The following is a 25,677-nucleotide window of genomic DNA, read 5'->3' as shown; positions in this document are numbered from 1 at the left end:
GCTCACAGATGTATCCCAGGGGCAGGATAGTACCCCCATGACCAACATAGTGGTGTTGCCCACTCTACCCCTGGGGTGTGACACTTGTCCCCTCCCCAGGGATAACTCTGTCCACCCGGACAGCAAGCCACAGTGATTACTGACAGCTGCCAGGGATGAGAGCCAGGCCCCAGGCCTCTCAAAGCTCTCCAACCACTGTGGCTGTGGAGAGTGGGGGGCGGTAGCCCCAGGTGCTGGGCACCCTTTAACCACTCTCCCCTCCACCAGGTCAGGGATGACAGCCTGAACCTGGTCCTCCCCTCTGGGGCTTTGTACCCTCCCTCCTGGAGCGGTACCCCCAGAGTCCAACATGGCCAGGGGGCTTACAGAAGTCGCCCTGTACCATTCCTCCACCAGTGCAGGGCTGTTAACCTGCCACTGGCCCTCCAACCTGGGGTCTGTACCTTCAGGTTGGACTAGGGCCCGGGGTGAGGCTTCCCTCCCCCTGCCCTCCCTTCTGGGGTCCAGCACCCTCCAACTAGGAGTGGCCTCCTCAGAAGACAACATGGTAGGGGCACTGTTATCAGTAGCCCCTCCCTCCAGGTCCGGGGGGACACCCTGAACCTGGTCTTCCAGCCCAGGGTCTGTACCCTCAGACTGGATCACCGCCTGGCAAACCAGGACTTCCTGGGAGGCACACCTACCCCCCACCAGGTCAGAGTTTAACCTCTGCACCTGCCCATTCAACTCAGAGTCACCACCCTGAAGTTGAACAATTGCCTGGCACGCCAGGACTTCCTGGAGGGCACACTGACCCTCCACCAGGTCAGAGTTTAACCTCTGCACCTGACCATTCAACTCAGAGTCACCACCCTGAAGTTGAACAATTGCCTGGCGCACCAGGACTTTCTGGGAGGCACACCTACCTCCCACCAGGTCAGAGTTTAACCTCTGAGCCTGGTTCTCCAACCCAGGGTCACCACCCTGAGGTTGGGCAATTGCCTGGCACGCCAGGACTTTCTGGGGGGCACACCTACCCCCCACCAGGTCAGAGTTTAACCTCTGAACCTGGTCATCCAACCCAGAGTCAACACCCTGAGGTTGGACAATTGCCTGGCACAGCAGGGCTTCTTGGGAGGCACACCTACCTCCCACCAGGTCAGAGTTTAACCTCTGAACCTGGGTATCCAACCCAGAGTCAGCACTCTGAAGTTGAACAATTGCCTGGCACGCCAGGACTTCCTGGAGGGCACACTGACCCTCCACCAGGTCAGAGTTTAACCTCTGAACCTGGTTCTCCAACCTAGGGTCACCATCCTGAGGTTGGACAACTGCCTGGTACACCAGGGCTTTCTGGGGGGCACACCTACCCCCCACCAGGTCAGAGGTTAACCTCTGAACCTGGATATCCAACCCAGAGTCACCACCCTGAGGTTGAACCATTGCCTGGCAGGCCAGGACTTTCAGGGAGGCACACCTACCTCCCACCAGGTCAGAGTTTAACCTCTGAGCCTGGTTCTCCAACCCAGGGTCACCACCCTGAGGTTGAACCATTGCCTGGTATACCAGGACTTTCTGGGGGGCACACCTACCCCCCACCAGGTCAGAGTTTGACCTCTGAACCGGGTTAGCCAACCCAGAGTCACCACCCTGAGGTTGGGCAATTGCCTGGCACCCCAGGACTTTCTGGGAGGCACACCTACCTCCCACCAGGTCAGAGTTTAACCTCTGAACCTGGCCATCCAACCCAGAGTCGACACCCTGAGGTTGGACAACTGCCTGGCACGCCAGGACTTCCTGGGGGGCACACCTACCCCCCACCAGGTCAGAGTTTGACCTCTTCCCCTGGTAAGCCAACCCAGAGTCACCACCCTGAGGTTGAGCCATTGCCTGGCATTCCAGGACTTTCTGGGGGGCACATCTACCCCCCACCAGGTCAAAGTTTAACCTCTGAACCTGGCCATCCAACCCAGAGTCGACACCCTGAGGTTGGACAACTGCCTGGCACGCCAGGACTTTCTGGGGGGCACATCTACCCCCCACCAGGTCAAAGTTTAACCTCTGAACCCGGTTATCCAACCCAGAGTCACCACCCTGAGGTTGAATCTTTGCCTGGCATGCCAGGACTTCCTGGGGGGCACTCTCACCCCCCACAAGGGACACGCCGTCCCCAAGGGCCACACAAGAGTCTGGTTGGCGCAGGTCTCCCGACCTCTGCCCATCCGGCAGAGTCTGGGTTTCCCCCAAACCAGAAACGGTCTCACCTGGGTCATTCCTGGGGGGCTCTGCTCTCAGAGCTGACCCCTGACTTTCAAGATCCTCCACTGGGGTCTGCCACCCCCTCTCAACCCTATGTCTGGACTTCTGCACCCCCTCACTAGGAGTGGTACTGCCAGACACCAGAACTGTTGGGATGCTGTCTACAGTCATCCCCCCAAGTTCTTCTGACACTGCGGGGCTTCCTTCAAAAGGTGGCCCTACGGTACAGGTTAGGCTCTGAGACCTACCTGGGACACTACAATCCTCTCCCACCTCACTTGGTCGGGAACCACCTAGACCACTCCCTTCAGGAGCACCCCCAAATGCCTCTTCAGACTCTCTGGTACTCACCCAAAAGTCTGCCTCCACTGTAAGTTCCCTGGGGTCAGAGAACTCACACTCCACCTGGTGTTGGCGTAGCTCTGGAAAATAAGGACCAGACATATGCTCTCCAGCAATTACATCACTCTGCCCTTCACATGTATTAACCACAGTACCCTTCACCCAACCACCTAGTAACTCAGCCTTGGAAAAGCACTCTACATCACCCTCTTGAGACTGGTGAGACAGTTTCTGTCTGTCCCTGACACTCAACCCAAACTCTTCTGGGATGTCTCTACACTCTATATCCAGGACGTCCACCAGGGGGGAACCCTTTTCTCTGTCACTCTCTGCTAGAGTCAGTAAAGTGTCCCTCCCCCCAGTAGGAATATGACTCCCTGTGCCAGTTCCCCAATCCTTCTCAGGGACCCTGTGCATAACGGGAACTACCTCATACCCTTGAACTGCCTGGGGTGTGTCAACTCCCTTCTTCAAGTTGGGCACCACATATCTGGGCTTGTGCCCTTCTTCAGCAGTACTAGATGCAAGATTTTTGCTGCCACCATCTGAACTGGACTCAGCCCTTCCGGCCTCCAGTTTCAGCTCTTTACAGCTCAGCTCTTGAGCTGCAATCTTTTCTTCTTCCAGGGCTAAGAGACTTGCTCCCTCAGCCCTTTCAATAAACTCATCTAGCTCTTCCATCCACCGTGCTTGAGCCATGAGCCATTCCTTTTTCACTGGGTCTCTTTCCTCATCTGAGTCGTCCTCCTCCTCCTCTGAGGGGTACTTAGTCATTTGGTTTCTTGCTGCCTCTCTCTCTGCCCATCTGTCTTCCTCCCAGACTATGTAGGCATGTAGCATCTCTGCTTTAGTAGATTTCTTTGCTACAGTAAGGCCACATTCTCTGCAAAGCTTCCTTAGGTCCGCCTTAGTGAGGTGGTCAGTAGGCAAAAAGAATAAGTAGGTAAGCGATCCCATTCTGATAGGATTTTACCAGCAAAAACCAAAATCCAAAGTCCAAAATATCAATAGTATATCCAGGAGGACATCAGAGACCAAAAGTCAAAAAAGAGATAAAAAATCAAGTTGACCTTCAACTGTGGGTAGGTAGTGAAATACTTAGCTACTGTATGTCACTGCACAAACACAAGTCCTATCCTCACCGCTGATCACCAATGTTAGAAATGGGGTTTTTGGTTGGCAGTTAGGTTGCCCTCTGTCCAAGCAAGAACCCTCACTCTAGTCAGGGTAAGTCACACACAATCCAAAATCAGCCTGTGCTCACCCTCCGGTAGCTTGGCACGAGCAGTCAGGCTTAACTTAGAAGGCAATGTGTAAAGCATTTGTGCAATAAATCATACAACACCATAGTATAACACCACAAAAATACACCACACAGTGTTTAGAAAAATATAGAATATTTATCTGGGTAATTGTAGGTCAAAACGATCAAAGTTGCAATACGAATTTGTAAAGATATCACTGAAAAGTGATATTAAGAGTCTTTAAGTCTTTAAAAAGCAACAAAGTGTCTTTCAAGCACAGAGTACCTGGTTTCTGGTGGGAAATCTCCTCAGAGGGCCACAGGAGAAGAGATGCGTGGAAAAAGGGGTGTGTGCGTCGTTTTCCGCTCAGCACACACAGACTTGCGTCGTTCTTTTCCACGCGGGGAAGTCGGGCGTCGTTTTCCGGCGCGCAGACAGTCTCTTTTTGTGGATCGCGAGGATTACCCGATGTCCCGGGTCTGTGCGTGGATTCTCCTGCTTATTTTCCGGCTGCGCGTCGTTCTGCGGGGCTGCGCGTCGAAGTTTCGATCTCACGGTAGGCGTCGCGTCAATTTCTCCTTGGAAGTCGGGCGGCGTTGTCCTTGCGAGGCCGTGCGTCGAAATTTTGGTCTCACGGCAGGCGTCGCGTCGATTTCTCCTTGGAAGTCGGGCGGCGTTGTCCTTGCGAGGCCGTGCGTCAAAGTTTCGCACTCACGGTAGGCGTCGCGTCGATTTCTCCTTGGAAGTCGGGCGGCTTTGTCCTTGCGAGGTTGTGCGTCGAAGTCTCGATCGTCCCGAGGGCGTCGCGTTGATCAGCGTCGGTGTGCGGCGTTTTTCTCGCCGCGAAACAAGCTGTGCGTCGAAATTTTCGGCGCACGGAGCGTCCACGTGAAAGGAAGAAGTCTTTTTGGTCCTGAGACTTCAAGGAACAGGAGGCAAGCTCTATCCAAGCCCTTGGAGAGCACTTTCACAGCCAGACAAGAGTTCAGCAAGGCAGCAGGGCAACAGCAAGACAGCAGTCCTTTGGAGAAAGCAGACAGGTGAGTCCTTTGAGCAGCCAGGCAGTTCTTCTTGGCAGGATGTAGTTTCTGGTTCAGGTTTCTTCTCCAGCAAGTGTCTGATGAGGTAGGGCAGAGGCCCTGTTTTATACTAAGTTGTGCCTTTGAAGTGGGGGTGACTTCAAAGAGTCTCTAAGAAATGCACCCAGTTCCCTTTCAGCTCAATCCTGTCTGCCAGAGTCCCAGTAGGGGGTGTGGCAGTCCTTTGTGTGAGGGCAGGCCCTCCACCCTCCCAGCCCAGGAAGACCCATTCAAAATGCAGATGTATGCAAGTGAGGCTGAGTACCCTGTGTTTGGGGTGTGTCTGAGTGAATGCACAAGGAGCTGTCAACTAAACCTAGCCAGACGTGGATTGAAGGGCACAACAAGATTTTAGTGCAAAGAAATGCTCACTTTCTAAAAGTGGCATTTCTAGAATAGTAATATTAAATCCGACTTCACCAGTCAGCAGGATTTTGTATTACCATTCTGGCCATACTAAATATGACCTTCCTGCTCCTTTCAGATCAGCAGCTGCCACTTCAACAGTGTATGAGGGCAGCCCCAATGTTAGCCTATGAAGGGAGCAGGCCTCACAGTAGTGTAAAAACGAATTTAGGAGTTTTACACTACCAGGACATATAACTACACAGGTACATGTCCTGCCTTTTACCTACACAGCACCCTGCTCTAGGGGTTACCTAGGGCACACATTAGGGATGACTTATATGTAGAAAAAGGGGAGTTCTAGGCTTGGCAAGTACTTTTAAATGCCAAGTCGAAGTGGCAGTGAAACTGCACACACAGGCCTTGCAATGGCAGGCCTGAGACAAGGTTAAGGGGCTACGGAGGTGGGTGGCACAACCAGTGCTGCAGGCCCACTAGTAGCATTTAATCTACATGCCCTAGGCACATGTAGTGCACTCTACTAGGGACTTACAGGTAAATTAAATAGTCAATCATGGATAAACCAATCAATAGTACAATTTACACAGAGAGCATATGCACTTTAGCACTGGTTAGCAGTGGTAAAGTGCTCAGAGGTCAAAAGCCAACAACAACAGGTCAGAAAAAATAGGAGGAAGGAGGCAAAAAGTTTGGGGATGTCCCTGTCAAAAAGCCAGGTCCAACAATGCATATTTTACATCTAGTGAAATTCTTCAGGGCCAGAAATGTATTTATATCTATGTCACTGGCTTGAAATCTGACCAAACAACACTCCGAATGCAAGCATTTGACCTTTTCCTGGTTCAAAATTTTGCAGCTATATTCGGTTGCTCTGATCAGTGACTACTTGGTTGATTATAGTTGCCGCAACTACATATTTTGTGCAGCATGATAGGAGCGTGTCTGCGAACCTCACACACTACAACAGACACTTCTCGCAAAGGCAGCTCAACTACCGCCCTCCCTCAACCATGCAATGAACGGGCTTTCCAGTTACCCAATCACGGTCAAAGCTCTTTATGACCTAACCAGGCTATGTAGTTCTATACCTGCTGCAATACAGTAAAATATTTGTTTATACAATTCCGCCAACATGAATTTCAGACAGGAGGCCCTTCTGCATACTTGTAATTTTTAGTCCTGGTTGCCAGCTTCCTTCAGCTTTATCATTGCCATGTAGTGATTGCTGCCTTGTCCTTATCAGCATGGTGCTTTCTTTATTTCTAGGTCCTGGATGACCCAGCAGAAGACAACCTATATATGGGTATGTGGCTTCATTGTTTCTTTTATATAGCATAACGATGCCCTCTTAGTGCAAAATGTTTCAATGTTAATGTTGGTTGATGTAAATTCTCAGCAACCATGTGCAGGGTACTACTGCCAAAAAGGTAAACTATTTGGTTAAGCCAGGAAGTAAAAGAAAGTGTGATTACTACGCACCTCTCCCTAGGATTTTTACACGTCTTATTTCCCCTCTCCTTCTCACTTTTCCTGTCATCAATTCTTCCCCTGCCTACGTCTCTCCTCTTCCCTCGTTTGTATCCACTGCTCGACTGTTGTTAACTTCACCTGACCCTCACCAAGTCAGAAGACGTGATCACGTATTAATATTCTTCTCTGATCAACATTACCTTGTGACTTCGGTGGGACTAAGATGAATGTGTGCATCACATAATGGTTAACTAGTGTGTCCTCCATCTTCCCTCCTCATCATCTTCAACTAATTGCTGCAATCAGAGTTATCGCTGACGTCTGCTTATTTTTCTCTAGTAACTTATTATTTCATATGTATAGTCTCTATCGCCGCCGGGTATTATTCATGTTATATAAAATTTATTGAATAATTCAAATAATCTGCATGCGTAATATAAAAGTAAGATATTTGTATGTATGGTTTAGGCCCCCTTTAATCATCACAGTATACCTTGTATGCATACATGTGCTATTGAACTTGAATTCCCTGGGATCTAAGCTGATGTCATACACGTAGGTTGCATATTAAAATAGATGTTTAAAGGCATATTTCAGATGTGAGTTTGGTAAGCATTCTGTTCCTTGAACTACGACCCAACATCACAGTCGGATATGAACAAAAATAATTCACTGCTTAGATTATAGTCTTCAAAAATTGAACAATACAAAATGGTGGTGAAAAATTATATATCAACTGTAACGGAGCCAGTTGGATACTTTTCCCAGTGCAAACTTAATGTACACAGATATTGTTGATGAGTTGTTCTCTTTGTTACCATGCTTTGGTTGCAGGGACGGCTCCTCCATAAGGGCGGAAGTGCGTCGTCATCCCCCCCACCCCCACCGCCAGCAGTGGCAGCTGCAAACCTTTTCCACAAAAACAATAATAAACTTTGTCTATTATCGTTTTTATGGACCAGGGCTGGGGCCACGGGGGTAACATGCACTGTGGGGGAGTGTACAGCACTCTCCCTCAGAGCGCATGTGTGTTTGGCCAGACACACATGAACACAGGGCTCTCTAAAGCCCAGCAACAGAGTTGCTGGGCTGGAGAGAGCCTGCACAGGCTCCCATTTTGCCTGGGAGCACCCTGGCTAGGCACTCCCAGCCAATCCAGATGCTGCTCAGCAGCTTCAGGATTGGTGCAGGGCAGGCTGGGAGCCTGTGCCTGCAGGCAAAGAAGAGGAGAGGAGCAGCACGATCATGAAGGCGGTGGCACAGGTACGTTTTTTTTTATTTTAATCCCCCCTACCTCACCTGTTAATGCTCTCCTCCCCTCCACGCGCCACCCTGCCCCTTCAGCGTAGCGTGAGCCGTGACTGTTTGGTTGTAAATATCTGCCTTAGTGGACAATGTCAGCTGTCATTGCGATTAGCGTGTGTGACTGGGTACCATTATTTTTATTTATTTAATAGTTGTACGTAGCGCTGCAGCCGCACGGGTAGTATTTGAGCAAATATAGACTGAAGCAACAACAGGTAATGATTGCATTACATATAGCTTTTTTGGAACAAAAAGGAGTTTTTGGATACATAATGCTATTACTCTCTGCCAACACATGCAGCTGTTCATTTATTTGATCTAGCACTGGCCTGGAGATGATAAGCAAATTAATACATCTAGCAAAACCGTACCGCTTCTGATATTGTCAAAATCTCCACCTGACACAACATACTCACGATGATAACTGTTGTGTGAAGACTTCTACAACTTGCAAATAGTGGGGCTTTATCTAAAATGACTTGATAGTAGGGGTGTGCAGAATTTATGCAGTTTGTTTTCGTGGAGTCAACGAAATTTCAGAAATGTTTTGTTAAATTACATATAATTACATTAAATGCAAATCAGGCATTTAGCGCTATGTTTTAGTGGAAAATGCATCCTCGCATTCATTTTAGCAAGGACAAATTTTGCTTAAAAAAGCGTTCTAAATTACAGCAACAGTGTTCTGGTCATTTGCATTGTTACTGCACCAAGAGGTTGCCGAGAACACGGGTTAATTACTCATCTGGCAAAAAGGCAAAATTTTGGAATTTTGTGTAACAAGACTAACGTCTAATTCCCAAAGTTATGTGATGTGAGCCAATATAATTGAGATTTTTGCCTGGTCCTATTTGCCATTAGTCCAAATGAAGTGACACACACTGATAAAACAACAATGTTTATGTAAAACTAGCCTCAAGTGTAGATTTTTACATCGAATTTTCAGGAGGACACAATTTTTCCAGATATATACAGATGGAAATCTATCTATATTTCCTGTCAGTACTTAATTTAAATATAAAAAATATAGAAGATATTTTCTTTAGATGATTCTCGATACTGTCAGTCAGGAGTTCCAGGCCTTTAGATGTGCAGATGATAGAGAGAGGAGTAAAAAATATATTTTCTTATAAAACTTAAATATGTGCACACATAAAGTTGTTAAGGCTGCTCTACAATCCAAATGTTTTACAGGACTGTATTGTATTGTATATAGCTGAACCTGTTGGGCATTCAAATGTGAGAATACATTTAAAAGATTGAATACATGTGGAAATATACCAACTTCTTCGTCGTATATACACTAAACGCAACATAAAAATGGATAAATATGGGGAAAATGGGCAAAAATAAATATAGATAAATACAGACAGAAATGTTAAAAACAATACCATAAAACCGTGACCCCTAATTACACCATATAGATAACATAAAATATACATTTAAATATATATAAATGTTAAGGAGCACTGTTACTAAAGTAAGCAAGGCCAACTGGCAAACAAAAAACCCTAAATGGCATGCTTTAAAATAACTACTTCAAACAAAAGATTCTACTAGGTCAGAAAACAAGGAAGGCAAACAAAGGGGACGATGAACATGTATTAAAATTAGTCAGAAATACTCTGACAAGTGTAAGTGAATGTGAAGTTGCAAAGTAAGTGGAGGCCTGCACCACAGTAGTCTCAAATGGACTCTGAGTCTGAAATTGGAAAGGTCAGTGGGCAGCATCAGACCATGAATCACACACCACTGTTTTTAAAGAAAGGTAAATTTGAAAGCAAATGGAAGTGGCTGTAATTACTTTTATTACAGAGGACAGAGAGAGCCGTTCTGCTGAAGTCAGGGGCTTCCATAGTAATGACACCATTCTGACATCATTTATTTGCATAGACATAAGGCAGCTTTGAAATGTCTGGACCTGGAAAAGTCAGGTGAAGCAACATGTAGTCTGCTTTGCACTTGTGCATTGTTCCCTCTGCTGCATGATACATGGAAGTATTAAATGCAATTATAGCAAATTGCTGTGAAGAAATAATAAGTGCTCTTTTCACCCGGGCGTTCAAAGAGTCCTTGCATTGTATTGTGTCAGAAGGATGGGGGCCGAGCGCTGTCTTTCAAGGCTGTGATGAGCCAGTCCAGCAGCAGTCATTAAAAGCAACATTGTAGCTGAAGCAAAATGAAAGAACGAATGAGTAAGTGAGGAAGTGGGGAGAGAACCCAGTTCCACGAATTCCAAAGACTCGCACAATGAAATCAAATGACCTCGCTGTGCACGTATGCTACTTCGCCAGCACCCCGTTCTTGCTGATCCATCAGTTCCATAAATGGCGGGTTCCATGCCGCTCATACAGCCTACAGAATTTACTCAGACGGCGACCCCCGACACAGGAACATCTTCAGTGGCTCCCCATCTTAGTTGGGGATATGCACTTCATACTGAATGCAGTTATGCCTACCTTGCTTCCCTTTATTTACTGACATCCAAACTCATTTTCCTCCCATTAAAAAAACAATTCAACGTTGTGTTTTTTTCAAATTGCTTAAATTTTTTCAGCTTTTGTTCCCTTGGATCGTGAACTTGTACAGCGGATATAAATTGACTACCTTAGATATCCCCTGTAACAAAAACTATGGTCGTTTTTAGCTCTCCAAGCATGACCACAGAAGGGTTCAGACTGAAAATTGCCAAGAATATGAAACAGAGGGCTTGGTACTGAAGTATAATCTAGGTGCCTTTGTGCTTCTGGTATATTTTTCTAAGCCACTTTTGTAAGAACTTTTACACTATGTATTAGCATCCCCATTATGTAGTATAAATCCCTTCACAAAAGTCTGTTTCTTTCCCTTTTACTGCTGTCCAAAGTTTGGTGCCTTCTTTCATAAGTATTTCTCACCAGCCACACTAGGCGATTTATCTCTTGGTCTCCTGAATGAAAGAAAGAATTTTAGACAGAATGTATATAAGTTTTGGATACTCATAAGCAAACTGAGCGGGATAAGTACCCAGTGTGAGTAAAGAGAGGCTTACCACCACCTTGTTCCCCATCAGTTCAACCAATAAGTCCATATGTTCACATTGGTACATGTGGACAAAGTCGGCATTGGAAGCTTGGCATTTGACACAAATAAAGATGCTTTCAGTTTCTTTGGAGTATATTAAGCATCAAGGATGGTGACAAATTGTGTCTGTGCACAATGGCCAGAAGAATAACTGTGCAGCCACAAGAGAGAAGTCTTCAAATCCTGATTATTAATTTATCAAGTAAGTCCCACCTCACACTTTGATTGTACTAATTGGCTCTTATGATTCACATTTAAAAACAGCAATCAACAACCGTCAGGGACACAATTAACTGATCCAGAGGTCCTTACTATATAATTTGGACTTCCAGCTGTATTCATTTGATGGTGCTTAACAGCTGTCGATCCTTTTTTTAACATATGTCTTCATTAGGTTTAATATAGCAAGTACAGTCATCAACTGGTAACATTATTAGCCAACTCATATATCTATATTGCTGAGTAAACCATTGCACATTTTCTTATAAGTCAGTGTTTGGGGTACATCATATACTGTGATACAACTGTTAGGAGTATCCCACTGTAGCAGGAAATTGGCTGATTTGGCAAGCAGCAGAGGCATGCATCTCTGGCACCTGAAAACATATAACCTATTCGCTCTAGGGGTTAGATATGTATGATGTAAGTAATTAAAATTGACATATTTAAGTCTGGAATTGGTAGAGACATACTTAACCATGCTTAAACACCGTTTCCACTGCTTGTCAATTACTGCCACCTCCAGTATAGTCTCCCAATGAGCCCCTAACAACCAGAAATGGTGAACTTCTATCATTACGTATGGCATGATAGAGGCAAGTAACTGCACGTCTAGCCTGGCCTTCGGTGAGGAGTGGGATGTTGCAGGTTCATTATGTGTCTTATGGCAGATCTGATTCAGTTGGTGAGTGAGAGGAGTGCAAAGGAGGAAGTAACCTAGTGATATGCCACAGTTGTCTAGCAAATCTTCAGAAGTGTATATGACATTATCAACAAAGAGGACCCACCAGGTGCAGATGCACAATTCTGTCCATTTGTCCTCGTCATGCGATAGGAGGAGAAGAGAATAGCCAGGCAATGCCCAGAGTGAGAGCTCTGGTGTATAAGGAGTTTTTTTTGTTACACAGGATTGTGTAGATGCCCCATCAAGTCCTAGCCACCCTCATGAGGCTGTTCCCTCCCCTCTTGGGTATTCACACCATGGAACCCTGCAACTACCTAAAAACCTCAAACAGGGAGGATCCATCAAACCAGTGTCCTAGTTCCAATGCACCCTCCCTGCTCAACAAGTGTGCCAGCCGCTGCAACTGAGCGGCTGCATAATAGTGTTCATAATTTGGGGCACCTAATCCGCCCTCTGAGAGCGTAACCTACAGTTTAGTGATCACTGCTCTTTGTCTGTCAGTGCACCATACCACTGTTGTCAGTAATGAGTGTAGGCCCCTAAAAAGCCATTTAGATAATATGACAGGGATGGCAGAAATAAAGTATAGCAGTTGTGGGAGTATAAGCATCTTAGAGATACCTATACGCCTCATGGGGCGAGTGGGAGGCCCATCCAAAAAGAAATAGAGTTTCTTACGGCGAATAATGCCCATCTAATATTGTCATCTATCAGGTCCGTATGTTAAACTCAGATGACTAAGTATTTAATGGTGTCATAACTTCAAGGCAGGGGAGTGCGGGCAGGGCCAACTGCTGCTTATCGGACAACGCTTTCAAGTGGGAAGAGATGGGATGTATCCCAGTTCATCCTGAGACCGGAGGCCTTACCAAATTTTTGGAAGAGGTTAATTAAGAATTGTATATTACTTCCCTCTTCTTGGCAGTAGATCAATGGATCTCCTGCTAGAGAGATTATGTGGCACCGATCGTCAACAAGAATACCCCACTCTGGGCCCTTTCCGTGCAACACGCAAGCTGCTAAAAAGTAAAGCAGGCGGTGCAGTACCAACACCTTGGAGACTGCCACCTGGCCTATTGTCGATAGGGGTAGCAAGCACCAAAAAGGCAGAGATTTATGGATGGACACCACTGCCTTGTCCATGTTGCCTTCTTTGATGTCTCTTTTGGGGTGGAATATCTGAACACCCAGATATTTAAAGGTATTACAGCATCACGAAGACAAAGTCCCAGAGGGGCAGCCCTGTTCAGTTCAGGAAGTGGTGATAGGGGGAATAGGCATTATTTGGGCTATTTCACCATGAGCCCTGAAATGTCCCCAAATTAATTGAATAAGAAAATTAGGCCTGGCAGAGAGGCCTCTACTTCACATAGAAAAACTAGAGCATCATCTGCATACATCGAGATAACGTGGTATGTGCCCCGAACCTGGATCCCTCACTGGTGTGCTCGTTGCAGTTGGCAGGGCAAACATCAGCGGGGAGAGCCGACATCCATGTCTGGTGGACTTCTGGCTTGTGAAGTTGTCTGATATCATATCTGTTTGTATCCTCGCTGTCGTACTCTTGTACACTGTGCAGATCCAACCAAGGAATTCTGGGCTGAACCCCAGGTGTCCAAGGGCCAGTAGTAGAAAGACCCAACTCAGGGTGTCAAACGCCTTTTCAATGTCTAGTGACACTGCCACCTGCCGCATGCCTCGGAAGGAGTGTTTTGTATGAGACGTAACAGGTGACAGATGTTAAGGAAAGTGCTGTGCCAAGGTATGAACCCTTATTGGCCTTCATGCACAAGTGTACTGATTATGGGGAGCAGTCATTTCGCTATTAATCTGCCTAAGGCTTTATAGTCTAGGTTCAGAAGTGAAGAGCGGATGTCAAGTGGGTCTCTGTTAGGTTTCGGTAAGACTACAATCATGGCTTTCTGGAGTGAATCCAGGAAATGTCCTGTCGCTATGGCTTCATTAAATACCTCTTATAGATGTTGAGTGGCTATAGTGGAGAAAGTGGCCTAATACTCAATCACCAGCCCATCTGTGCCCAGCGTTTTGCTCTGAGCAATTTGAGAGATAGCTGCCTCTATTTCCTCCATCAGAAGAGGCTCATCTAGTTCGGCCTGCTGAAGTGGGGGAAGTTTGGTCAGTGGTAGGCCATGTAAGAATCCATATGTTTGTCCCAGTGGAGGGGAATTTGCTGCTCTATGCTGTCCTTAATTATAATCTGGAAATGCGGCATTGATGGCGGTCTGTGTTCTGACTAGTGTTCCATTGTCTAATGTAATTGCTCCTATCGGGGACCGTTGCTGGTCCTCTTTTACCAGCTATGGTAGTAGCCTCCCTGATCGATCCCCCTCGGTATGTAGCATGGTTAGTATGTTAGGAATCATTTCTAATCATGTTTCCCTAGGCGGGCTTTTGCGTCTCTGCGCTTCTTGCACAGCTGCCAGAGTTCCTCAGCCATTGCAGTTTGGTTGACCACCCTTATCTCTGAATGCCACAGCTCCTATTCAAGGGCTCTTCAGCTCCTCTTGCAATTGATGGCATATACCCCATGAGGCGACAAGGTAGTGGCCTCACGTGGCTCCAGTTGGTTTATCTTCACACCCAGTTGTTCAGTGCATAGGAGGGGGTGTATCCTTGTATGTCGTGGACTGGGGAGTAGAATGAGTATTTATGATCCAGCGGGTGCCCGAGTCACCATGCTTCATGCAAGCATTAGTGGGTAAGCCAGCTGTGAGAGTGTGTGTTGTGTGTCTGAAAGTGGTGCTCGATGGCTGCCTGGTCTTGGGTGAGTCATGTTCGAGCATTATAGCATTTTTTGGGTTTAGGGCGGGGAACAACCCATGCAACCCTTCTGTCTGATTTTCTGTGTGATTTGAACCAAGCCTTTTGTGTGGAGCCAGGTCCACACATCTTCAGGTATTGAGATGATGTGCAAGGGTTTGCCATCTATTACCTTGAGCTTCACAGGGAATAGTAATGCATATCGGAGCTTTGCCTCCTGGAGGCCCTGTTTTGCTTCTGTGTAGAAGTCTCTAAGATGCTGCACCTTGGCTGTGAAGGCTGGATATGCTGCTATTTCCACATTATTGTATCTCTAGGACCCTTTTGTACAGAAATGTTGCAGGACTGGGTCTCGGTCCTGGTAGTTAAGGAATCGAGCAATGTGTGGTCTTGATCATGCTCCAGGTGGTGATGGCCTGCCAGGGATACGGTGCACCCGTCCTATGGAGAACAGCTTTGTCACCTTGTTTCTCAGTGCTGTGGTCATTGATGAAGAGCTCAGCGCTAGGGTCTTCCGATCATTTCGGAAAGCCCAGGAAGCAGATGTTAGTGTGCTGTGATTGCCCTTTAGTGTCCTCTGCTCAGCAGCATAGTGAGACTGTCTCCTTTTTCATGGTAGTCAGGTGTCTTTGTAGTGCCTGCACTGTGGGGCCCAGGGAGGTCAGCACAAATTCTGTATAATCTACGTTGTCCACTGGTTTGCGGTGGTCCACCCTCAATAGATTCACGTCCAAGGAGACAGTGTCTGTTTCACCTCCATGGATGTTTCAGTGTCCAATATAGTATGGAGGACCTACTCGAATTGAGCGGAATACTTGTGGAGAGTGGCGGTGGGTGCCCTGGGCTTCCTCCATCAGGCTGTATTGTTCTTGTGGTGTGGCCATGCGTGCGAGTAGTACGACATCTTTGGGACACATCTACAGCGCAGTCCCTAGTCTTCCTCGGTGAGGAATTGCTATAGGCCTCCTGTGTCGGTCTCACCTCCGGTTCTGTCACAATGACTCCCGGCCTCCCCGCAACTCTCCCGGTCTGCACCTGGGGAAGTTAGGTCAGGCAGCATGTGGCTACAGCAGGTCGGATGGTGTGAATTTAGCAGGATATAATACAGGCCCAACACATCGCTCACTTAAAGAGTGTCTGATGCAGCCGCCATCTTGGCCACACGCCACCAATTCAATTCTTAACCTCAAATTTCTATCACTTCTATACCCTGAGTGATCTCCAAACATTTCCATTTCTAGCTCACATAGTGAGCATCAGTTCATGATTCAGAATTTGCACATAAATTGTCATCCACATAAAAGATGATGCTGCTCTTGTCTCCTTGAAATCCTTATGACAGCATGTTTCAGATGCTCGAAGGTGGGCTCTCAGTTGTTCAATAGGTACATTGAAGAAGTGAGGGGGCAATGAGAAGGTCAGTATTGTGCCCTGCATCACTGGAAACTGACTTGATGACTGGATACTCCGTGTGCCTCCTTTCTAATTCAGTCACTACACAGTTCTAGTGACCCTGTGGTCGACATCCCCACAGTGTTACCACTTGTATCTCTCACCTTGGTATGTCTGTTTCATCCTCCACTTCCATTTACAGGTAAATTAGAAATAATCCACGCTATAATATTCTATAGAAGCTTCACAATTAATACTTTAATCATTCCAGGGAAGAGGCTTTTCCTATTACCACAGAAACGTTACATCCATACAGCTCCTCAGCTTTCAGAAATCTTGCACATTTTAGGACAAAAATCGTCTAACATCTTTATTGCATAGCCTATGGGTCCCAGATACCTGGGTTTGAGTCTGTATATCCATACCTTTCTGAATGTTGTGCTTCTGGGAGCATCACTTTAAGTCTCCCTATCTAATTTCCATATTTACAAAAAATGAGAAAACCTAAAAACAAGATATCCAGTAGCGTTAAATGTTATATAAAAAGTTGAAATACATATTTCTTTCTCGCATCGCATGGTATTAATATAAACAGGGCTAACAGAAAGGTGAATTTTTGAATGTGAATCAGAGCAATTTGAGTTTTGAATGTGAATCAGAACAATTTACACAATTTACACAATTTACACCTGCTCCACCGTCCAAACTGTCTCGGATAAAATTGAAGTGCTGTAAATACTTGCAGCATGTTCATGCTACATAAAATTGAATGAATAAAAAATTAGATTAATACTGGAGACCTTGCCTCACACAGAATTTATGTAACTAAGATAGATGTAAATGAAGACTATGGATGCCCCCTGAATAGATTCTGTATGGATGGTAATGGCCACATGTTACAGTAGTCTTTTTTTCTGTCAGACTGATAGAATTTCATTACAGTGGCTACTACATTTTTATTTTACGAAACATATTTTTTTTCTTTTACTTTTGAAAATGGACTCTTCACTAGGTGGTCCTATATTTACACCAAGTACATTAATTAAGTCTAGGGTGTGGATTGAAGGTGTAGAGGGGACGAAATCCACCAAGTCCACCAAATTTTGAGGATAACCTCTTACTATTTAATATCAATATTTAATAAAGCTGGCATGATTCTGCTCCCCAAGGACTTTCCTAGGATACCCCTGCTTTAAGGTGTTGCTGATCTATATTGTTTAATTAGCATAACAGCTTTTTATTTTATTGTACAGCTATGTATAGCGAAACTTAGCAGTACCTTGTTCCACTGCTGGAGGATAGTCAACCGGAGGATAACATGAACTCACAGTAACCCATCTGCATTAAATCCAACTAAGGGCTGCAGTGTAGCAAAATATTTTTATACTGCTATTTTAAGCATATCGTTTGGGGATGTACACGCTAACATGGCATTAATTTCTTGTTTAAAGAAATTAGTGATGTGTTTTTTTTTTTATAATCGAGATGTTTGATGTTTACTCACTCCAAAATAAAATCTTTATGAATACTGACACTGAAACTGAACACTGAAAATAAAATAGTGCTATTTAACTACTGACCTTTCAATTTATATATATATATATATATATATATATATATATATATATATATATATATATATATATAAAATATCTAGGCAATAAGGGTCCTTATTTCCAAAGGTAAATTTGCACATGTAGATTTACACACATCTAAAACTACTACAGCATCTAGTAGTAACCTGGCACTTTTTTGCTGCTCAGAATTTCTGAGTGTTAATTTATTTCTGGGTGCAGACTTCTTGTAACCACTCACTCAAAACAGAGAATGGAGCCTGCTAGAACAGGATTTAGGAGTAGTTTCCACATGTAGGCAGAGGTCTGCCACTGGAACTGAGAGCTCCCCAGGGTGAAAAGTAATCACGTTTAATGATTATTAAAAGGTATTTAAAATAAAAATGTATAATTATTATTACCTTAAAACTAAAAGAAAAATACATATTACTATGCAATAGCCCATCAAATTAAAACATTTATAAATAAGTTTTAGAAAATTAGACATCACCTTAATGGTCCTATTTATTATTTAGCACACTGGACGAAAACATATTTAATAAACTAATTGTATTTTTAAAAAACATTTAAAACTTTTATTTAAATATGAATTTGACTAAAAACATAAATTGAATATAACATTTGACATTAAAAAGTATATACTGTGTAATTTAAAATTCGAAATTATTTATTTGATTTAACATGATTGTTTTTGTAGTGTTAATTTAAGTCTCTTCTTCTATTATTTTCTATGGGAATGTATTGCAGTACATGTGAGGTACCATGCACTGTGTTAGACTTAATGTAAGGTGGGGCTGGAGTACACTTACAATTGTTTTGGGTTCTTTATGGATGTAGTAACTTTAGAAGTGCAGTTTGTGACTAGCAGTGGGATTTCTCCTTTGTGGATGCGTGGGAGTTATATTAGCATGTTCCTTCCTAAACCTCTCCTTACTCCACCCTAAGTCCCTCCTTACAACTCCCTAAAGAAATCAATTTACAACTGCTTCTTATAACCTAACATTTAGAAGTAAGTAATGTCTATTCTCATCCACTCACCCATGTTTTTCCCACTTTTCTGCTAAAATGTATACTTAAGTATGCAGGGAACTTAGCATATAAAACATAGAACAGGTGGTCTCCGCAGGTTTATGCATGCCATTTTTTCTGGTGCTGTTTTAATACTACTAAAGAAAAGAGCAATTTGTGAAAATCCATAGTGGTGTAGACACATGGCTGTGACTGCTTTATCTCTAGCCATTGATGTTGATTGCATGCAGAGCAGAACTTCTACAGCACAGCACTGTGGTTAGTGCACATCAGAATTTGCATTTCTTCATCTATTTCTTCACCAGGGAAAAACGTTAAACATGAAGAAATGTCTTTCCCCAGGCCCCATTAAAAAGAGTATGCCAACATTTGGAAGCACACTTGTGTGAAGAGAGGAATGATCAATACTTGTGGATGGTCAAAGCTGCAACTTTAAAGATTTTCACCACAATGGCAATATCAATTCTCATTTTCCACATAAAAAACACAGTTAAAACTGCCAAAATCTTACCACCTGGCAGAATTTCCCACCTAACACTTATCATTGGACCTGTCAAAATTGCATAGCCTGATTCTTTTGAAAATATTTAAAAGCTGCCCCTAAAGTCTTAAAGGTTGATGTAATGGGACACAGTTATCATTTCTGAAAATTGAACAAAGAATAGTTGCAACAGAGATAGCTGCTCTTGATCGCATCTTTTAATGTGGAATCTAAGCCCACAACTACAAAAAACATTTTTGTAGCATCTTTATTTTAAGGTTTGTAAACAAATTACAAACATTAAAAGAACAACAAAAAGACGTTTGACAAGCAATAAAAGACAAGGCATACTTTTCCCGTCACTATGTATGAGCTTAAATATTAAGAGCACATCAACAAGCACAGGGCAACATCTGGGTTCCCACCCCTCGCTGAACAACAGACCGCCCCTCTTCTTCTCTGGCGCACCCCTTTAAGGCTCCCCTTTTTTCTATTCGACCCATCTGCCTGGATTGAACTTCTAGCCCTGCTTTCATGGGCCATGCCACCCTATGTGACAAGCATTTGCAAGGTCTGCGTGGTGTACCCCATCTCAGTCTGCACTATTTCCTTTATTATCCACAACCACAGCTGGCAGTACTCCTATGCCCCGTCATCTACTCTTACTTTGCGCATCCGGCTCTCCTCCGCTAGCGCTCATTCTGTAATATCCCTCCTCTATTGTTGTATTGTTGGTGCCATTGGAGAGAGACATTTTATGGCGATCCTGTGCTTGGCAAGGACCAGCCCAAGCAATGTCACTCTATGCTGCATACGCCTTTTTTTTTTTTGTCAGGCAAAAAGGTTCAACAGATAGTGTTGCATGCTACTTTTCAGCGCTATTTGCCTGACTCCCCAAAGTGTGCTTACCATCTCCTTCCAATATTCACCTAAACCCGGGTAGTGCCAGAGCAGGTAGATGAAGTCTGCTTCTAGTGCACCACAGGGTATATTCTCGGTAATCTCAGTGGGAAAAGGTATACGCTGTTATGAACATAAAAGTATGCCATTTTAAATCGGACACTGCTGGATACAACTTTAACGAGTGCACACACCCCTTCCCAATAATTATCTTTCATGGGCCCCTCTATAACCATCTCCCTTTGATGCCTCACCGCAAATACTATTTTTTGTCTGTATTGTTTGAGAACAGCATACAACCGGAATACCAAATGCCGGGGAGAGCCAATATCTAAAATCGCCTCTAGTGTATGTGACTCCTGTGGCAGATCTGGAAACCCCCACCCAAACCTCACTGATTGTTTTTGTCAATTTACCAAATTGTGGGAACTGCCCTGGTCTGACAGTGAAACTCTCCTGAGCTTCTTGAAAGGTAATACATCGATCTACTGGATAAAGATTGCCCAGCATTTTGCACCCTCCTGCTCGCCATTGTGCCAGGAACATACGCTTGTCTATCTCCAAGAACAGTCACAGCCGCCAGGTGGACAACTGCTGGGAGAAGGGGGGTTTGCACAATACCATCCAGATAACACGCTCCCATGCCCTTACCACCATACGCACCACATTCGTGCTTGATGTGTCAATTTGCGGTCCTGCCATTAAGCTCACTGGCAGACTGTCTGCCCCAGGGTTCCTTGCTAACAGTCTCCGCTCCCAATTTCTCTCTGTGCACCAGGCAACCGCATGTTGTAGCTGCACCACAAGCTAATAGAGCTCGAGGTCCAGAAGTCCCAACCTAACAAAATTCATGTCCCTCTTCAAATCGTGAAGCCCCAATTTACTGCGCTTGCCTGCCCTTACCAGCACTTTAAAGATATTGACCGGTTTTTTTAAAGTGTTTCTCAATATCTCGCACTGCGTGTTCTGCAGGGTGTAATGGCACATAGAGTTACTTAGCCAGTTACAGACAAAGGGGGTTTATTCTAAAATGTCACTGACCCCTGCAGCCCATGAATACCCTCCCCTTATCGTATTCATACAGTTTATCCAGTATGTGGGCCACTAGTATGCCCAAATAGCAGAACTGGTCCAATTACAGCAGTACCTTCAGTGCTGGGAACAACTCCTGTTGTCTATACTCCAGCCCATCCAGCAGAATGGCCAGTGACTTATCTGGATGAATTTTCAGGCCAGAAACATTCTCAAAACTCTGCAACTCCTGCATCAACAGTGACACGGCCACATCAGCACTACGCAAGTATAAAAGCACATCATCTGTGTAAAGCAAGATCATGTGCAGCCCTGTCCCCACCCGAACTTCCAGTCATCCAGCACAGCTTGCAGGTGTTCTGCCGTTGGCTCTATACATAGCAAGAACAGGAAAGGCGAGAGGGGACATCCTTGGTGGGTACCACGCTCAATATTCCATTTTTCCTAGGTATACCCTCCCGACCGAAATGGAGCCGTTGACCCATGTATAATAGTTGGACCCAACCTAAGAACTTGCGGCCAAAGCCCAGTTTGGTTAAGAGTGCCTGCATATAATCCCAGCACATCGTATCTGAAGCCTTTTCGATATCTAAAGCTATGAGTGCTATGTCTTCCTTTGTCCCCTTTACCGAATGCATGATATGTGTAAGCCATCTGATATTCTTCAGGATGTTTCTAGGAGGAATAAACCTATACTTAGCCAACACTTTTACATCTGTCTTCAACATAGAAAAAGGGCGTTATGCCCCCAGTCTCATTGGATCTTGATCCGCTTTTGGGACCATTATGATGACTGCCTCACACATGGTCGGTGGGATTGCCCATTATTCCCCAGCTTCCCTGAATACTTCCAGCAGTCTGTCCGCTATGGGTCCCATAAAAGTGTAATAAAAGTCAGAGGGCAGACAATCCAACCCCAGTGACTTTTCTCTGGGCCTACCCTTTATGACCGCAAGTATTTTCTCCCTTGACAAGTCTCTCTCCAATGTCTGCAGCTGTTCTTCTTGACTGTGGGCAGTTGCAATGGCCTTAAAAACTCCTCCAGCCTCGGTTAGTATTGGACCTGCAATCTCCCCCCCAGTCACAGCAAAACATATGTTCTTTAAGTGCACCCTCCTTAGCACATTTTGGTCACGATTGAAGACCAGCTAACAAAGATATTTAACCAACCAACCACTTTACATCTTAGCACCCATGACATGACACTCTTGGATCTCCTTCTAACCATTGCTACCAAAATTATCATTACAGAATGGAAATCATTCAAAGCCATATTATATCATATCACACTTGGTGGGCATGAATCACATACACGAGGAGTATTCACAGCTCTCAGGAAGTGCTACCAGGGAATCCCAAGATCTCACAGAAATTATGGCAGACATTAGATAACTTTATTGAACTTGACAGCAACCCCATCCCCTATGACCACTTCTTGCACGTGACAATTACAACACACATAGGGCCTCATTACGGGTTCGGCAGACGGTTTAGACTGTCCGCTGAACTTCCGACGGGGAGGTTGCCGACATACTGGCTACCTCCTAGTCTTGACCCATTAAGAGTTTCCTGCTAAATCAGCGGGTCGAAACCTGAGTTTCCGCCCGCTGGCCTAGCGGGAAACAGGCTACAGCAGTGGTTCCCAATCTGTGCGCCGTGGCACCCAGGTGCGCCATCTAAACCAGCCAGGGGCGCCATGCACCAAGCACACAGTTTGGGAACGAAACGAGGAATAGCTATAAATATCTGCTGTCACTACTTGCCCTGGCCTCCTGCTAACTGCAGTGTTAATGGATGACACTGAAACATAAAACCATCTCTCAACTCAGAGTTATTTAACAGGTCCTGACCCTGAGCTAAACAGTTCAGAAGTGTTGCTGGAGTGAATTTTAGAAATCCCTTCATGCAATTTAACAAAACCTTTTGTGCAGTATAATTAAAACATACATGCTAATTCTTATAACCTCGACCTAGGTAAGGAGACAAGGAAGACTGCTTATAAAGGTCATTAAGGGTGAATGTGAATAACATTAATTTAATACACAAGCTCCAAAAATAAAATAAACGGTAAAGAAATATGCAGTAAAGCGCAATTCTTCTGCTCAGCAAATAATGCATACTCAGGCCTTCATGGAAGACCTGCTGTCACATACAACTAACTCTGTCCCTTCAAGGATAGGTCACAGACACTTTACTCGGAATAAGCCACCCTAAGACAAACACTTTTGAAAAATGTGTGCAGTACAGATACATTGTCTGTATGTAGGTACCTTTATTGTCTTGTGCACTTTGATTTTCTTGTCAGCAGGGCCCTACAGATAGGCAGTTTATTACACAGCTAACATTTGTCTATAAGACGAAGATCATAGGATACTCAGCCTAGCGACTGCAGTCAGACCTTGGCTGGATGCCTGCTAATGCACCACAGCCCACCGTCCACTGCACTCTTCTTCCACACAAGGTATGTTACAGAGACAGGTATAGCTGTAAACTATTGTACAGATAGACATTGTACTTTAGTGAGCCAGTGAAACAGCAATAACGTGCTTATAAATGCCAGGTAGTGCATATCAGCAGTGTCTGATCACCTTAAAACGTGTAAATATTACCTATTTCAGCTGCGTGCATGTGATATTTAACCAACTGAAGCAAGCTGCAATAGTGCTTAATTAAAGTCCCTTACTTCAATGTGATCTGTGCATGAAACGGAAAGCACATCCAGCTTTACTAGCACAGATTCTTTGATAAAAGTAAATGAAAGGATTTGTTCTCTTATCATCTTTATCTCATTCTGTCATTCTTACTTTCATCACTTTACTAGCAACAAAGCTTCTGCTTACTCCAAATAATATTCCTTCTTACTCTTGCAGCTATTCGCTGTCTGTTACTCTGCTAAATATTCCTACTCTTAACTCTACTTCCTCCTTCTTACTCTGAATACTCCTATTCTTACTCCTACTGAGTCCCTCCCACCTGCAGCAGCGGTTCCTGCTCTAACCTGCATTTCAGCAAAGAGAGAGATGGGTGCCTCAACTGCTACAGTTTTGCATATGTGAGAAATGCAATGATGAGCGCAGGGTTTGGATAGCCATCTTAAAGGGTGCTCAGAGGTTCTCACTGCCATTTTCCTTTAAGGAAACCAGTGACCTGCCTGCTGCTGGAGGAAGGTTGGCTTCCTCAGCATCAGGTTCATGTCTGAGGGTATATCACCTTCTTAGTGTACTGGCACTGAGATAGTTTGAATAGGAAGTTACTCCCATTGCATTTCAGTTACAGCTCAGCTGTATATGGCATTCGGATGCCATCTGCAACGGACCTTTCTATTGAAGGTCCTTCTGCAAATGTAGCCAACACTGCCCTTTTCAGATTGCTGATGTTAATGCCAGAATTCCCAAGAAAATAAATGTTTAAATTGGCTGCTTAGTGGTTGTGTCATATTTGTTGCTAAGGATTGTCAGATATATGTATTCTATTTAGTTCTGTGACATGCAGAATATGATGCAAGCTGCTGCCACTGAAGAAGATGCTTTCATGGCAGGAACGTGTGGTTTAAGGCTTCAAGGCCTGGAGTAAAAAGGAGAGGTGGTAAAGTGAGTATTTGTTGCTGATAAAGTGCTTTATTACAGCATCAGTTCAGTGACAAAGTAGATCACAACTACGATTATAATACCTTCACAGCAATTAATTTCAGGGAGGAAAATGGAAGTACCCCTGATGCCGGGCTTACATCCTCCCACCTGCCCAAAAAAGTAACGTAATGGCGAGCCACGGCCAACTGCCAATAGGTCAAGGGAGCCGCGGGTCGAAAAAGTTTGGGAACCACTGGGCTACAGCATTGTCTCCGGCTCGTAATCGAGGGGACCCCCTGCACCTGTTCTCTGCCAGTCTTTTCATGGTGGCGCTAATGCCATGAAAAGGCTGACGGAGAACAAGGTGTAATCCCCAGGGCAGAGCTGCTTGCAGTGCTGCCCTGGTGAATTAGGACCGCCGCAACCACCAGACCACCAGGATCTCTGATCCTGGGGGTGCTGGCGGTCCCACCATGGCCCAAGCACCATAGTTAAAATATGGCTTTCGGACCACTGCATTGGCGGCAGTCCGACTGCCATCTGCGAGTCTGAAGGTCTAGTGACCGCCAGACTCGTAATGGGGGCCATAATGTACACCGAAACTGTACTGGTCTATCATCCACTGGATTTCCCTTTCCCCTCGCCTGCTGTTTTCTTGCTCTCCCATATTATGTCTATATCCTATGATACACAATTGTAATCAGAATGAATCCTATTAACAATGCTTGAAGATTTGTGGCCAACAGAGTTGGGTCACTCTCTATACTTAATGGTAATGCTAATAATTACTATCTGCTTTTTCCATTTATATTCTCTTTTGATGCACAAATGCTGATTCTATGTGATCTGATTGACCCCGACTAAGATATCAATATGTACAGCATACTCTTCCCTAGCTGTGAGGAGCG

General features: G+C 44.8%; 1 protein-coding gene across 3 annotated transcripts in view; it reads left to right on the top strand.

Moving 5' to 3' along the window:
• The window catches only part of CAMKK1 (calcium/calmodulin dependent protein kinase kinase 1), a 1,090,978-nt gene that overhangs the window by 554,969 nt on the left and 510,332 nt on the right, over positions 1 to 25,677 (top strand). For all 3 annotated transcript variants that reach the window (XM_069226681.1, XM_069226682.1, XM_069226683.1), the window contains one exon: positions 6,536 to 6,572. In XM_069226681.1, coding sequence (XP_069082782.1) covers positions 6,536 to 6,572 — 37 coding nt within the window. The remainder of the gene's footprint in view (positions 1 to 6,535; positions 6,573 to 25,677) is intronic.

This window comes from Pleurodeles waltl, chromosome 3_2 (genome assembly GCF_031143425.1).
Source record: "Pleurodeles waltl isolate 20211129_DDA chromosome 3_2, aPleWal1.hap1.20221129, whole genome shotgun sequence".
Taxonomy (NCBI): domain Eukaryota; kingdom Metazoa; phylum Chordata; class Amphibia; order Caudata; family Salamandridae; genus Pleurodeles; species Pleurodeles waltl.
The sequence above is the reverse complement of the archived record's forward strand: the minus strand, read 5'-3'. Positions and strand labels throughout refer to the sequence as shown.